This window comes from Miniopterus schreibersii (genome assembly GCF_964146895.1).
Source record: "Miniopterus schreibersii genome assembly, chromosome: 9".
In the NCBI taxonomy this organism is placed as follows: domain Eukaryota; kingdom Metazoa; phylum Chordata; class Mammalia; order Chiroptera; family Miniopteridae; genus Miniopterus; species Miniopterus schreibersii.
Genome location: NC_138118.1, coordinates 21648178 through 21663409, shown reverse-complemented (window position 1 = coordinate 21663409; position 15232 = coordinate 21648178). Strand labels below are relative to the sequence as shown.

General features: G+C 35.4%; 1 protein-coding gene across 7 annotated transcripts in view; it reads right to left on the bottom strand.

Moving 5' to 3' along the window:
- Window positions 1–237: 237 nt before the first annotated feature.
- CADPS2 (calcium dependent secretion activator 2) overlaps window positions 238–15232 on the bottom strand; it is a 536766-nt gene continuing 521771 nt past the window's right edge. For all 7 annotated transcript variants that reach the window (XM_081147044.1, XM_081147045.1, XM_081147046.1 and 4 more), the window contains 2 exons: window positions 6226–6330; window positions 238–1201 (listed from right to left, as the gene is read on the bottom strand). In XM_081147044.1, coding sequence (XP_081003170.1) covers window positions 1031–1201; window positions 6226–6330 — 276 coding nt within the window. In that variant the 3' untranslated portion in view covers window positions 238–1030. The remainder of the gene's footprint in view (window positions 1202–6225; window positions 6331–15232) is intronic.

The following is a 15232-nucleotide window of genomic DNA, read 5'->3' as shown; positions in this document are numbered from 1 at the left end:
TTCCTAGCATTCCTAGTATTCCTAATTGTTAGTTACTATTAATTGCTAATGTTCACTAATAATACACAATATATGAGTATGCAGTCAACATTACCTTTGCTATGGAAATATGCTGTCTTAGCAGTCTTTTAACAAATGTGTGTGCCTACTAGGTGCAAAGCAGTGCTAATATCTTTTTACTCATTTGATTGTGAACGAGACAAAAATAAGCAAGAAACAAAACAGAGCCAAATTGTTATGATGTTTGTAATACTGCAAACATTTTTTACTGCATTTAATCTATACAAGTCTAATAAATACAGAAGTGGTTATGACTAGATGGATTTTTATTGCCTGCAAGCTCTTACAAGTAGGGGAATACAGTATGTTGATGGTGGCACACTCACTAGCCCACACTGCGGGATTTTTTTACACTTGAAAGAAGAAATGCTCAGAATGGAACAAGACACAAGCGCATTGGATAATCTAGCCTATATTTGGCTTTGGCAGTTCTTTAAGCCCAGGAATATACCTGCAGACCAATTCAGAGGACTAAGAACCAAGGTTATTTTCCACACACATCACAACAGTGACAAATTAACTATGAAACAAACCTTGCACATAAATGATAAACTGTACACACCACTTTAAGGAGGGAACGACAGAGCTGGCAGAGAGACCAGAAGTGAGTTCTCACAATGTTGTATTATGAGAAATACAGGCTCACTTCACACACAGGACACTACTTTGATGTGATTACAGAAGAAAAAAGTAAAACCAAACAGTTCATGTTCCAATCACAGAGCCAAAGCTCCTATTAGGTCAAGCTACACAAAAGAGGCTGATCTTCTTTAAAAAACAAACATAAAACACACACAAAACCACCGTGGCAGACTTGGCATTTCCCCCTTTATTTCTGCTTTCAGGTTTACTTTTATAAGTGTGGAGTAAGATACAAGCATTTTTATTTGGTCAAACACTGTAATTACAAGGACGAGTTACAAATTAAACGACGTCAAGGTCCTCCCTCCTTCTACAGAGCTGCGCACGGTCAGGCCTCCTCTTCTTCATCACTGTCCTTCATGGTAATGCCCTGAAGTCCTCCGTCTGAAACAGAGGCTGTAGCCTCCTCGACTGTTAAGCGCCTGTGCACAGTGTCGTAGGTCTTGCTGTTCAGTGTGCCCTCCAGCACACCCTGCAGTCGGAAGTCCCTATAGGTTTTCTGGAGGAGGGAGAGAGAAGTTGTTTAGGTAACTTATGGATTATATGTGTGCAGCTACATAGGAATCTCTATATGTGTATGAACTCAACTGTCAGTCATCTTGTTGGTGTATATCTAGGGAGAAAATGAAATGAGAGACTTTGGGTAGAGCTATTCAAACTAGAATCCCTCTAAATAGATAAAAACGTTATAGCTATCAGATGACAAGTGAACTTTTCTCCAAAATATTACCAACTACACAGAATTTTCTATCTGGGTAACCTGTAACAAAGAGAAAATGATATGCACTTATGGATATTTTTAATATGAAAATACCCTTACTATTCCAACTGAGGAGCCTTTTCTTTAATATTTAAAAATATGCTACATTTTACAAAATGCATTAGCTTTTTTGAGGAGGTGTGTGGAGGGAGAAGATTAATCCCATTATCAGTAAAAGGAGTGCATTTTCAGTACTTATGAATTATAAAACTTATTTATATGTAACGCTGGGTAAAATTTTTGTACACTTAAATGCCTATGAATTCTGCCCTTTCCTTTTGAAATTTCCTTGGGATGTGAACTGTCAAATTCTGGCATAAAGCTTTCATAGATGGGCTAATAAAACATGTATTTACATTTTTTGTGAAACAGTAAATTATAATTTGGTGTGTTTTATGTCAAAAATAGAATACTATGTTATTGTTTCTACAGTGATTCTTTAAAACAACAAGAGCAACAACAGAACTCTAGGTTACATGGCACTGAAGATATGTAACTTAAAAAGCTTCCCTTAATTTCACTTTCCCCTTAAGTGTGATTTTCTTCATGTATGATTTTTCTATGACTAAACAAGACTGGTATTTTAGTATTGATTTTTAAAGTTGTAGGAAAAAATCTAGAATTAGTTCAATGGCAAAACAAAGGACAAATGTAGATTTCCATTCTGTAGAGTTAGTTCTGAAGCCACTTTTGGAGCTAAATATCTTTAAATATATTTTTACTGTCCCACGTTAGCTTTAGAATATTAAGCAGTCAGATTTCAATGAACTGGCCCAAAAGTATCTTTTGTACATATCAATGTGCCACCGACTGCTAGCGGTCATCTTTTTTTGGGGGATAGGAGGTTGCACTTAATAGATGAAAACAGTCAAATAAAAAGGAATGTTGTATTTGATGGCCCAAAATTATAACTCCAATATCTGAAAATTAACATTAAAGGATGTTTGATTTCACTCAACATAGTAGAAGGAAAATATCATACTATTCAGATGGTTGAGCAAAGGGAGCTTATTCACATGAAGTAGGAAGTGCTGATGGATGGCATCTTAATCCCCTTGATATACATACCTGGCCTACTAACAACCTTCTGTATACTAGGTGGTGGGCCCATCGGTATTTCCATATTTTACCTTCCTGTTTTACTTTATCTGATTTATGCCCCACATTATTACACCGAGTTTCAGAAATGATATGGCAAAAGCAAGCATAGAGGATGAATAATTTTTTATTTGGATAATCAGTGGTTATAAACAAAATTCATATTAGAAAAGTCCATCAAATCAAAAAATAAACTGAACTGTGAGGAATACTGTATAGTATTTGATGTTAGTTATCTCAATAGCAAATAAAATTTAGATGCAGAGAGTGGTTTTCTTAAGTGATCAAAACTATTTTCACTTGGATTCTAATATTTTATTTTAAGACACAAACATATCCCACCATCCTCATATCCTCTAAGATGGTAAGCTTATTATTACTAAGGCAATAATACATAAAAATTTATGGTAATTTGTATTAGAACCCATGAAGTAACGCTGAAAGTTAAGTTTTGTCTAGAAAATCTGGTACCTGATATACATGGTATTATAACCATAGAGATCTGTGTCAAGCCTGTATCTAATAGTTAGATTAAAATTATATCAAGCACACACAATATTCACCTACAGATGACCTATCTGATATAAAGTATTATTGCTCCACTGATAATTATATATCTAGTTTGTGAGTCCTAGTTTCTTACTTTATGGAATGACTTTCCTTAGACCTAGCTTAATTATAAGTTGGCAGGGACAGACTTGTATTGTGGACTTGCAGTCCTGAAGGCTTTCTAATTTACACATAATTAAGACTCCACTTCCTTATTTTATTAGCAAGCAATAAGTAGTTAGGGGCAGGTACCCTTGCAATCTCCCTCTCATTTTAGAATTCATAAAACGTTATTTACTCTTGGACATCCTCTGTGCCTGCCAATGAAGGTTTGCTTGGCTCTTATTTAAGATAAGTGTCTGCCATAGGGTGCTGCTCACTTGTCTTCTTTTCTCCTAGTAAAAAAGGCAGTTGATTTATGTTAACTGCTTTTAAATGTTGTATGACCACTATGGAGAACACAAATCCAGCATTTTGATTATTTGAGGATTCTATGTTTTCCCTCCTCAAGTAAATCATTCTGATGTTAATACTTTGCAAATAGTTTCTTAGTCCTAAATATTTTGTGAAAATCTTACTAGAATTTGTGTGTGTGTGTGTGTGTGTGTGTGTGTGTGAGCAACATGAATAAAGCAATTAATGTCTAAGTATCTTTGTGGGACAACGTTGGCTCTCATATAAATCTGGATGGTGTCTGGGTCCCTATGGGCATAGAAGAATGACAATGCTTGTTAGCATAAGGACTAAATTGCGACGGTGGAGTATCCTGGCTCCTGTGTGGAATGAACTACTCTGCTGTAACAAGCAGGCCAAGTCTAAGTTATTTGGATGGAAGGAAAGCCTGTCAGGGGCCTTCACAATTCTATACATGTGCTGTTGAACAGCTCCTTAAATTCATTGGAAAATGATCATTATAAACATAACCATATAGGTTTGAAGAATGATGAATTTATGTATGAACTTGGTTAAAGTCTGTTTATATTCAAAGTAGGAAAAACAATTAGAACATTAAATTATTAATTAATTCTGATTTTTATTATGAAAATAATTATTTGAAATTATTAAATAAAGCCCTATGACTTGATTAAATATATCAGCCCCAAAAAGCATTAGCTGAGCCTACTTGTGAAAACAGAACATTGAAAGTCAAACATATTCATGACATTTAATTTCATATTTATCAGTCTTGACTATTGGTAGCCATAATAAAAAATATGTTAAAGTTAAGTTGACTGGCTTAGTGTACAATGGAAGTGTCACCAAAAAATTCATGAAATTATTAGTTGTTATTGTCTGCTAAAACATTCACTGGTGCTTGATTTTTAACTGTAATGATGTGTGGATATGAGAAAAGGAATGATTTTGAAAGAAACAAATGATGGGCTATTTGAAAAGACAAAAAAAAAAAAAAGAAGTTAAGCTTTAAAAATTGAAGATTTTTATTCTAAAAACAAAGAGCTTAATAGATAAACTAATACTAATTAGCTGAATATGTAACTTCTAACATCCTAAACCAAGTAGACATAGCTTGAAAATATGGCTGATCATTAAGGGCAACCAGCTAATCCCAACAATATAGACTGCAACCTTAACAAATGCATATTTTACATATTTTAAGAAGGTAAACAAAGATTATCCTGATTCTCCTTTATGAAAGACAAACTTCATTTGAAAGCTCTCCAAGTCACATTTATAGAAACAAGAAGAAAAAAATAAAGAAACGAAGGCAAATGGGAATGCATCTTAGTGTGCTTTCAGTTTCTTTGTAAAATAAATAGCACATGCTAAGAAGTGTTCTGGATCAAAGGTATTTTGTGCATTGAAATGTAATGGGTTTGACAGCATTTAAAATTAGTGGGTGGCTACCAATTTACTTGTTATTTTTGACTAATCCTGATTGCTATTACTGTGCCCTTTAGACCTGGTTCTATGGTCCAGATTTGCCAACTTCTTACTTTGGAACAGAACTTTCCTATTTGTAGGTCTTTCTAATCTATGATAACCTGTGTATATGGCACAAAATAATTTGTATTCTAATTAGACTGCAGGAACCAAGAGAATGACAGAAAATATTTTAATGTGGCAAAATCTTCCTTTAATGATACAACAGTAGTCCTTAAACTTTAATAACTGTTAACAACAACAAAGTATATATATACAGATTGCTGGGCCCCACTCTCAGAGTTTCTCATTCAGTAGGTCTGAGGTTAGACAACTTTTCAGCATGTCCAACAAGTTCCTAGGTGATGTTGATGATGACAGGTCAGGAATGACACTTTGAAAATCATTGTGTATGTGTGTGTGTATGTGTGTGCACATGCATATACATGCATACATACACATACATCTGCACATATACATAAATATACATGCACATATATACATACACATATGTAAGCACATATATAATTATATGTAATACTTTTATGCATGTGTATGTGTGTACATATATGTATGTACTAATTTGACAAATGGTATGAAAATGTAAGTAAAGTTTCTACTTAATAAAGATAACATATATCTTATTACCTTTTCTCTTCAAGAGCAAAATTCAAAATGGCCTTGCTGAAGTGATATGACATCTATTAGCTTTGGATGGTCCCCAGCACTGAAACTGATTATCTCTTACATATAGGAAGGGGCATGTTTCCAAAAAGAATTCAGTCAGTGACAATGCATTACTTTTGTATCAGGATATAACAGAATGATGGAGACTCTCCTTATCCTATTGACAAACTCAAAAGCCCTCATAATGATATATAATCATAGTAAATATGGAGGAAATGTATTATGAGAAAACATTTCTATACTTAAGAAAACACAAAATTATTGTGGACCTACTACCTTCAGGTAAATGTGTTTCTGTACATTATTTTAAAATGTGATTACCTGATAAAATATTTTTTATTTATTAGAGCAAAAAAATTAAGTTTATATTTATTGAGTTATCTAACTGAAAATGGAAATACATAGAACATCATTGCTAAAAGTGACGTTTAAAAAGTACTTACATCCACTCAGTTATAGCAAATAAGATGTTTTATTTGTATGTCAATATCTTGCCATTACTCTTTATAGCTTGCTGGGCAATTCACATCTAAACACATTTTGTTTACCTTCACAATCTTGATGAGTGTCTTCAGTTGGTAAATATGAAGCTGAAGGTCTAATCTATCAGCCAGCCACACACAGATGACTTTCATGGAATTGCTGTACCATTGCTGGAAAGAGGGATGGGGGCAGAGGGGAGGAGAGGAGAAAAGAGAAAACCTCTGCAGTATCCATTTAACAGATTCGGTAATGAGGGGGTAATGAAACACTCTGAAATAACCACAGATCAGCACTTGAAGTCAATAATGCTATAATTTCCTGTTAACAGAATTGTATGTTTGGCTAGAAAATCTGCGAGGTTGACCTAGCCTAATCTTTCCGTGAATTAACATTGCAGTCTTTCAGCTGTAACATATTCATGGGAAACAGTGTTTTTGCACTTGCTGCCTAGCCGCCTGCTTTGTAATTTGTAGGTAACAATGGGTACTAAATGCATGTATGAGACTGAATGGACTGCCAAATAGCAGGGAAAAAACAGGTAAGTTATTTTCAAAAGAAAATTTGCCATTAGCTTATATGTTACGTAAAAATTCAAGAGTAGGTGCATTATGCCATAATGCATGTAGTCAATGCCTAGAAATAAAATTTTAAAGGAGCGATAGCAAAAATAGCCACAGCTTACTAAACAGCAATCCTCAATCACACATGTACCTACTATCGATGGTTAAGTATTTGCCAAGCTCTTTTAAAACCACCTAAAATAAAAATTTGAAATCTTAGGCAGGAACATCATCAGGATGCAATTCTTGTGTCTTATAAGAATCACAAAACAGCTGTCAGTTGACCAAAATTATGAAAGGAAAGGTTCTGTTCCATTTTGCAAGTGTTTTTGGATGGTTCATTTTTCTCTGTTTATTACAGCTCTCTTGAGGGGAAAACTGAAATTCTTCTTTAATGTAATTTTCAGTTCATACACAATGTCTGTAAGTACAGCAAAAGAAGGAATTTGTTCCCATTTTCAAAAAAAGACAATCACCTTTAGTGGTAACATTTTAAGAGATTCAGTGACTGCTATGCACCAGAGCTCGGTTTAGCTGGTACTGTAAGGATAATCATGCTGCTCATTCAGATAACCAGGAGAGATATCTGAGTCCACCCAGTGCTCAGAAAATGACAAGAGTTTTTGAAAGAGAACAAGTTTTGCACCTTGTTTGTATACACAAACATAGTGACACTACAGATCCCATGTGTATGATATGTTTTTAGGCATCTGAACAAAGAAAAAATGTCTTAAATATTTTTCTTCACAAAATAAAAACAGTAAATTCAACTTCTAAAGGAAACCTCAAAGGATACAAATACGTCTGGAGTTCATCTGGACTTGTAGTGATACTGTTCTAATAAATTTAGTGTAAGAAATAGTATTTTAAGCATAAATTAAGAATGAATTTGGTTTCATATTCATGAGACTTATCTCTAGTAATTCATTACTACACTGAACCTACATATGTAAAATGAAAGCAGCTCAGTGAAATGAACTGACTAAGTACTCTGACATCCAATGGATGCATCAACATCTCAGGTTTTAAAAATACATGATAGACTATGACTTTTAAAAAATATGTTGTTCATGCACCCAATTTCTCTCTTTCCTAATGGTCACTTTCTTGATTTTTAGGACATGTTAAAGTATCAGAAATAAAGTTTTATAAAATGAGATAAATTCCTAAACTCAAAAAATGAATCGCTAATGAATTCAGTAGGTCAGCTGATGTTAAATCTCAAAATCTTTTATAATCACTTTACTTATGATGTCATTTAAATTCTACACTTCCTTATTTCAAATTATTTATAGCCTCAATTCCTTGAGTTCTATTTTAATACAGGTAAACACTCACAGGTGATGGTGGTACTGAATAGGAATATGCTGAATTAAGACCCTCGCTCCTGCACGACTCTCCACATAATTGGAAGCTAAAATATAGGGTTTCCCCCAAATATGTATACACACACTTTGAATAATTATAAAGGCAGTATTTACTGAAACACATTTCATTTTCAAAATTGAGCTATGTATACATTTTTTGGGTGCACACCCTGTATAGTCACGATGGTTATGACTCTTAAATTATATTCCTTCTGCAGTGGATAATAAATTTTTCTTTTTGTTGGGGGGGGGGTGACAAAACATGATACATTGTACAAAGTCTAGAATAACATACCAGTTGATCTGTCTGATTGTGAAGTTACTATAAAAATGGTAAGTTGTATGAATTTGAGGGAAATGAAAATACATTCTTAAAATTATTCTATATGTACTTTTTCTTTAAGAAAATCCTTACATAGTTTAAAATTAATTTTACTTCATTTTTTTATTACATATGAATAATACTTATGATTATGTGGCAGTCAAAAAGACATCTAATATAACACAGAAATTTATTAGTAATATGGTAATATCTTTAATACAAAATGCCAAAATGATATTTTAGGAAAAACAAACAGTTTTGAAATAAAATGATCCACAGTTAACTAAAAAACAGAAAAAAAGAGAACTATTGTTAAGTAGAATGCTTAAGCTACTTTATCATCATCTTACTTTAAAGGCAAACAAGTAATTCCATAAGAAAAATTCTATAAGAAAAATGATTGAAAAGAATGCATATTTTTTCTGATAAGAATGCATATTTTTTCCTTCCCATGTGAAAGCATTTTGAAGAACTTCAGCTAACTCAAGCAAATGAAGAGAAAACAGTAGCTTAGTTTAGAGTTTATGTTGCCACTAAGAGTAAACTAACAAAAAATACCCCCCATTAGAACTGCTTCTTTCTTGTATATGGTGAAACACCCCCCCCCCCACACACACACCCAAACAAATAAGCAAACAAACAAAACCAAAAAACAAATCTCTAGCACTTTCCTATTTCTGGAGCTGGAACAGATATTTCTCTTTTTGGATGCTGAAGTATATGGTAAGTCCCATATTTTCATCTCGAGAAAAAAGTCAAAGGTAGCTTCGCTTCAGTCACCCCAACCGCCCAAAACAAAGGGAAAACTATTTGAAAAGGATGAATGTGTGGTGAAGTCTGAATGTTAGAAAATGTCCTTTCATTTGGGAAAAGTTAATTTTTTAAAAGAACTTGACCGACTACTTGCTTTTCCCTTCAGGGGCTGACAAGGACGGGGTGCCGGGGCTTGCCTGGAGTCAGGGGTGTGGCATTTATTGCTTTATTCTTTGCTTTGGAATAAAGCAGTAAGTGTATATTCTACATTTTTTCCTACACCAACCCATGACAGCAGCAGCCTACCACTTTAACAAAATATAGTTTTTTTTCTTTTTGTGGTTCATTCAACTCCTGTAAGGGCATGTATTACTCACTTCATTTTCTTGAGATATCTCTTTTAAAGCAAAAATAAAAGAAAAGGAAAGGCTAGGGTTGACTCTGTGAGACCCCTGTATTTATTCACACTTATTGTGCATGACTGTAGACTGGTAAATCATATTAGCAGCCCGTCTCCCCATCAAGCTGCTACTTGCTTTCCAGCCCTGGGAAGGTTCAACAAATCAACAGGAGCACGGAAAACAGAACATCAGTCTAATCTAGTGTTTAAGGTGAAGTTTTCAAACCCAATCTAAGAAGATCTTTAGAGCAAGCAACAAGCTGAAGGGCTCAGAAGGTGGTATTGACAATGAAAGAGTGTTGAAATATTGAGAAGCGCAGCACTTGTGCATTTTTAATAACAAGAGGGTCAACAAGGACACAGCTCCCTCAGTGCCAGGAGTTGCCACTGACTATGGAAATTGCCACACCAGGGCTATAAACGCTTGCAGTTCATCAGCTTTCTTAAACAGTTCATCAGCTTTCTTAAACACCCTGAACCCCCTCAGTGGACCTTTAGTCTTGAATTAACAAACCAAAGCAATGAAAGAGGGTGCAGTCTGAATGGCTGGCATTGATCCCCAACTGTGTCAGCACTACTACAGGCCCTGAAAAACTCTCTCCATTGTCAATAGAAATTGACAAACCTCCCCTCCTAAATAGTGCAGCTGAGCCGGGCGGGATCCTCGCAGCTGTAAAGGGCTCTGCTCTTGGGGCCAGGGAGCACTAACAATGGAACAAGCATGAGCTCTTTGTCAGCCCCAGACTCGGCAATTTTCTAACAAGGATTAAAGTTGTTTCTCTGCGGCGCTGGTGAAAAGAGATTTAGCAACATACCGTGCTTTCTTCATGCAAGTTAAAGAGAAGTAGTTAAGGAATTTCATTATTCTGTTGACTAGTGGAAACACAAAACAAATATATTAAATATGCACAGGTTCCTTGTCTGCTAATTTAGAACATTTTGAGGATGATTCAATTAAGTAGAATGCTTATTGCCTGGAAACAAGCACTTCACATTTATTTTGGAAGTTTCATTTTTAAAAAGTCCAGCTGCTTGCCACCTGGAATGAGGTCTCAATACATACTAATGCACAATGCCTTTAGACCCTCTGTAGCTGATATTCCTAAATCTGAATCACAAGACCACATAGGGTTTATATAGAGCGGCTGCTTCAAGCAAATGATTTCGGTCAGAATGTGGCTTCTGATGATGATGGCAGGGTGAAAACAGCTGCTCTGCTAGGGGACAAATCTGGGACCTATTTTCTGCTTAAGTGTTTAGCTTTTTATTGATTATAAATTGGTACAAATAGTTGATATATTTTCATTCTTCTCCAGCTATGCTGGTCTCAATAGGTGAACAACAGAATAAAAAAAAGAACCAATGCTTTTTAGTGCACTAAGAGATGGAATGGCTAAATTTCCACAGTATGTGTTTCGTCACTTATTTCAAGAGAAGCTGTCTGTTTTACAGGCACTGAGTCACTGTGTTGAAATACCATCTAGAAAATCTCACCTTAGAAAATATGTACCTTTTTACTGCAAAGTTGAATCGAATAAAAACATAATATTCTTGAAATGTTGAAGGCTTTGGTAAGTTTGACAAACAGACGCCATCCCTTAGGATCATCAGTAGCTTTAGAAAGCGACAAAATACTTAGAAACGTTAATGCCCGACAGCTTCGCCAGCATATTAAAAAGTAAATAGAAATGCTTCATTATACAATGAGTGTTCCCTTTGTTGACAGCACATCTGCTTAGTATAACTAAATTTGTGGCCACTCACTTCCCATTTCTAAACATTAAAATGCAAATTTTATATTAATGGTAAATTCGACATGGTAAATACCAACATTTCCTCCCTCTGTTCAAGGCATCCCACTAAAATGATCACATTTAGTTTTACAACACAGACCCCCAAACACAAGCATTTTGAAAGTTTTAAGTGTGAATTTTTTGTTGGCTTGGAATAGGAGTAAGGGCTATATTTAAGGAAAACTGAAACCTGTCTATTATGGATAACAAACAGGACATGCTCAACCCAGCCTACACTTATCAACATTTCCAGCGAGACCCAGAGAAGGTTGTGGCGGGACGACAGGGACTTGCATCTCCACGGGGTAGCTGAGGGCCGGTGTCTACACAGCAGAGCAGAGTGTCAACATGGACGCTGAGAGGCAAGGAGTGGGGCCCCTTTCATGCTACTGTCTGCTTGATCGAGCCTGTCACTCGCTTTCTCTCTGCCTCAGTTTCTCTCATCTGTAATGTGAAGGACAGATTTTATGAATCTAGCTTTGAAATAATCAGATTCTGATAATCTTCAGAAATACTATGAGGTTATATTTGTCAGAGTAAAGGACATGATTAGAAACAATATAGCTTGTGATTCTTGTAAAAATGAAGGGAAAAGCCAAATTGCCATACTTTTTCTCTTCAAATGCAGCATAAATAATAGCTTTATTCTTCCAAAAAATGCAAGCCTAGAGTTCCAGAACTTCCTTACCTATTTGTTTTTTTAAACTTATTCATTTTGATGTTTGAATGAAGTTGTGACATATAAAAAATCAAACAAAGTGTAAATGAGGAAAGGATGAGATTTATAAAGAACTGTAAGATACAGTTATTCTTATTACTATTATCTTTATGAATTCCAATTATAAAGGCATCTGATTATTTATTTTTCATAATCCTCCATGGGTAGTTCAAGTGCACCAGTTAAAATTTCATTTAATTCTTACAACAACTTTGATGGATTGCTCTTATTATCCTCATTTTGCACATAGAAATTGAGCTTATAGGTAGAAAACTGAGTTTAGATGAAGCAGTTTATCCAAATTGATACAAGTGTAAGTGGCAGGATTAAGATTTTTATCTTATATCTAAGCTCCAGAGTCTGTGCTCGTGATACTAGGCTATTCCATTTCTTTCTAGAAAACAGTTTGCTCAGTTAGTAAAATCTCTGACTCTTTAAGGGTAGGTTGAGGCTTCTAGCAGACAACTGAGAAAACAACTCTATCGTTCCTGGTGGCTCCTGCTAGTCAGGCTAACCCAGGCTTGTGAAGCAAACAGGAGATACCTATTGTCAAGTATTACATTTCCTTACAGGGTAACCCAACCTACATTTCCAAAGATATCTGTAAACCCAATAATGCAGTATGCAATGTAAATAATTTAAATTTATTATTTAAATAAATTATTTAAATAAATTATTTAAATTACCCTGTTAGGATAACCAACCAAATGGCTCTTAAGCTATACATCTCTCACATGTCCCCTTAAGACATTTTAAAGTCCCACACAGCCAATGCTTAGGAATACCAGAAAGGATTTTTTTCACTGTAACAAAACAAGGCAATGTGGACAAAGGTCCTTGGTTCATTCATAAGGGGACTCAGTCTATATTTGTAGCTTTCTTCTTTTTATAAAACACAGAACAGAGAAGTATTTGATTCATGTCTTTTTCCCCCCATGTCCAATAGCCTCATATTCAGAGTGATTTGTAGTTTTAAAAACTCTACCAGGAAGTCTATGAAGGAGAGTTCATAAGTACACTGATGTCTGTTAAGAAAGAGAAAATGTAAAAAGAGCTAACATGGGAGGTTTGGCACACAGTAGGTATCTAATAAATGCTTGTTAAATGCTGGAAAAACTTTCCTACTCTTGAAATTCAATACTTTTTTTAAAAATACTTTCTCTTTTAAAAAATGTCTCAATGTAATAACCAAGGTATATCCAGATGAATTAGAACCTTTTCAGTTACAGAGCAAGTTACAGAACAGAGTAAGTTCCATAATTTGGGAGTCTCACAAGCTCTTTTCCATTTGCAACTATGTCATTAATATAAACTTCATTCCGAAATGTCCTGACAGTAATGTTATTACACCAGCCTACCTTTCTCCACACTACGCAGGGGACTAAAATCAATATTGCTCTTATTATTCATCATCATCAAGCAGCCAAGTGCTCCTGTGCATTTATTCTGTGGTTCTTTTCCTGGTGTTAAAAAGACTAGTGATTATAAAGTGAAAATTTCAGATAATCAGTTGTTATGAAATGATGGGGTGCACACTAGTTTGACGAATCTTTTGACTAAAATAAACTCAGGGTTATATGGTGTATATACCAGTTTGGGGCACAGGCATAGTCTATGAATAGTGCATTGGGGCACTAATAACCTTTTCATATAGTTGAATGGTTCATTTTGAGTACTAGAGATAAAATTTTGGTTAATATTGCATTTAAATAAATAATGTAGGATATCTGGGTAGAAATAAATTAGACTCCAGGAACTGTGACTAAATGGCACAGGTTTGTTTTGAGATAATACCTAGGTATGAGAATTAGCTATTAGCAGGTCTTTCTGCTTCAGTCTTATAAAAAATGGGGGACAATCATTCCAAAATTAGTTTTCGAGAGTGCTGTAAGGACTGGGTCTGCCTCCGACTCAGTGCACTCCCATGGGAACCAGTCTCAGAAAACTGAATGACCTGCTACTCTGCTGGATGCTGGGTTTCTGGAGCAGTCCCGTCTCAACGTTTATCCGCACGTACGTTTCCCTGGCCAGATCACGTTGCCCTTTAAGACTCAGTTAACTATTATTTCTGCTATGAAGTCAATACTATCTTTTACTAGGTAGAATTAGCTGCTCCACAATTTTCTGCTCCTATAACTCCGTACAGGTGTCTATAAAACATTGCACAATGTACTACATGTCCACCTCAATGGGCTATGAGTATCTACAAGGCAGCAACGATTCTTATTTTTATTGATGCCTCCAGCCCTTACCAGAACGTCAGGCACACAGCATACACTGCATATTTGTTGAAGGACTGAATGCTTTTAAATATTTGGAAATATATATAAAGTGCTACATATGTAACAGTAGCAGGGCAGCTTTTCAATAAAAAAAGGACAGGAGAATGTGAGAGCCAGTTTACTTGTTGACTTAAATTATGTTTCATTAATAGAAAAGTAATTTAACAGATGTTAAAATTGTAGAAATCACCAAAAAGTAAACAACTGATTTTGACTAAAGAAATTTAACACAGGACTAAAACAGAGCTTTAAAGGTGACAGCCTAATTTCATTTAGGTGGTGAATTAAGTAGAAATTACTATAAACTAATAACGCCACTTCTATGTCCTATATGAGTGTCACCATATATACACTTTCACAGAACAATATAATTACACTACCTGCTTAGATGTTGTGCTCAGATGTTGACTGACCCTCAGGCTGTGTCACACAGGCAGGCAGCTGCCTCTCGGGCAGATGTTCAGGGGACTGGTACCCATTCCTGGGGGCTGCCTGAGGCTCTGGGGCAAAGCTGGAGTACCACTGGCTGTGTTGCTTGTGTGTTTTTACCTCTAACTGACATGTTCTCATACCTTCTATATCTGTTAGCCTTGTGAGCTGTCTGGAGAAAGGGTAGAAAATATCATAGTGGTGGCATTGCTGACTTCAGTCTGAGGGAACAGTAGAGCTCTCCTGGGAGCGGGTGTGAGCCTGGTTTTTGAGCAAAGAACCCATAAAGGGTAGAGAGGGGAGGGTGTGCCCTTATCTCAGTCATGGTACTTGATACTGCAAACACGGGAGCAAGGCACAAATTCTGCGTTGGCCCTGACTTTTGGCAAGTTTCCAATCCACTTGCAACAGAAAGAAATAAATTTCACAGGTAATCACTATAATCTAT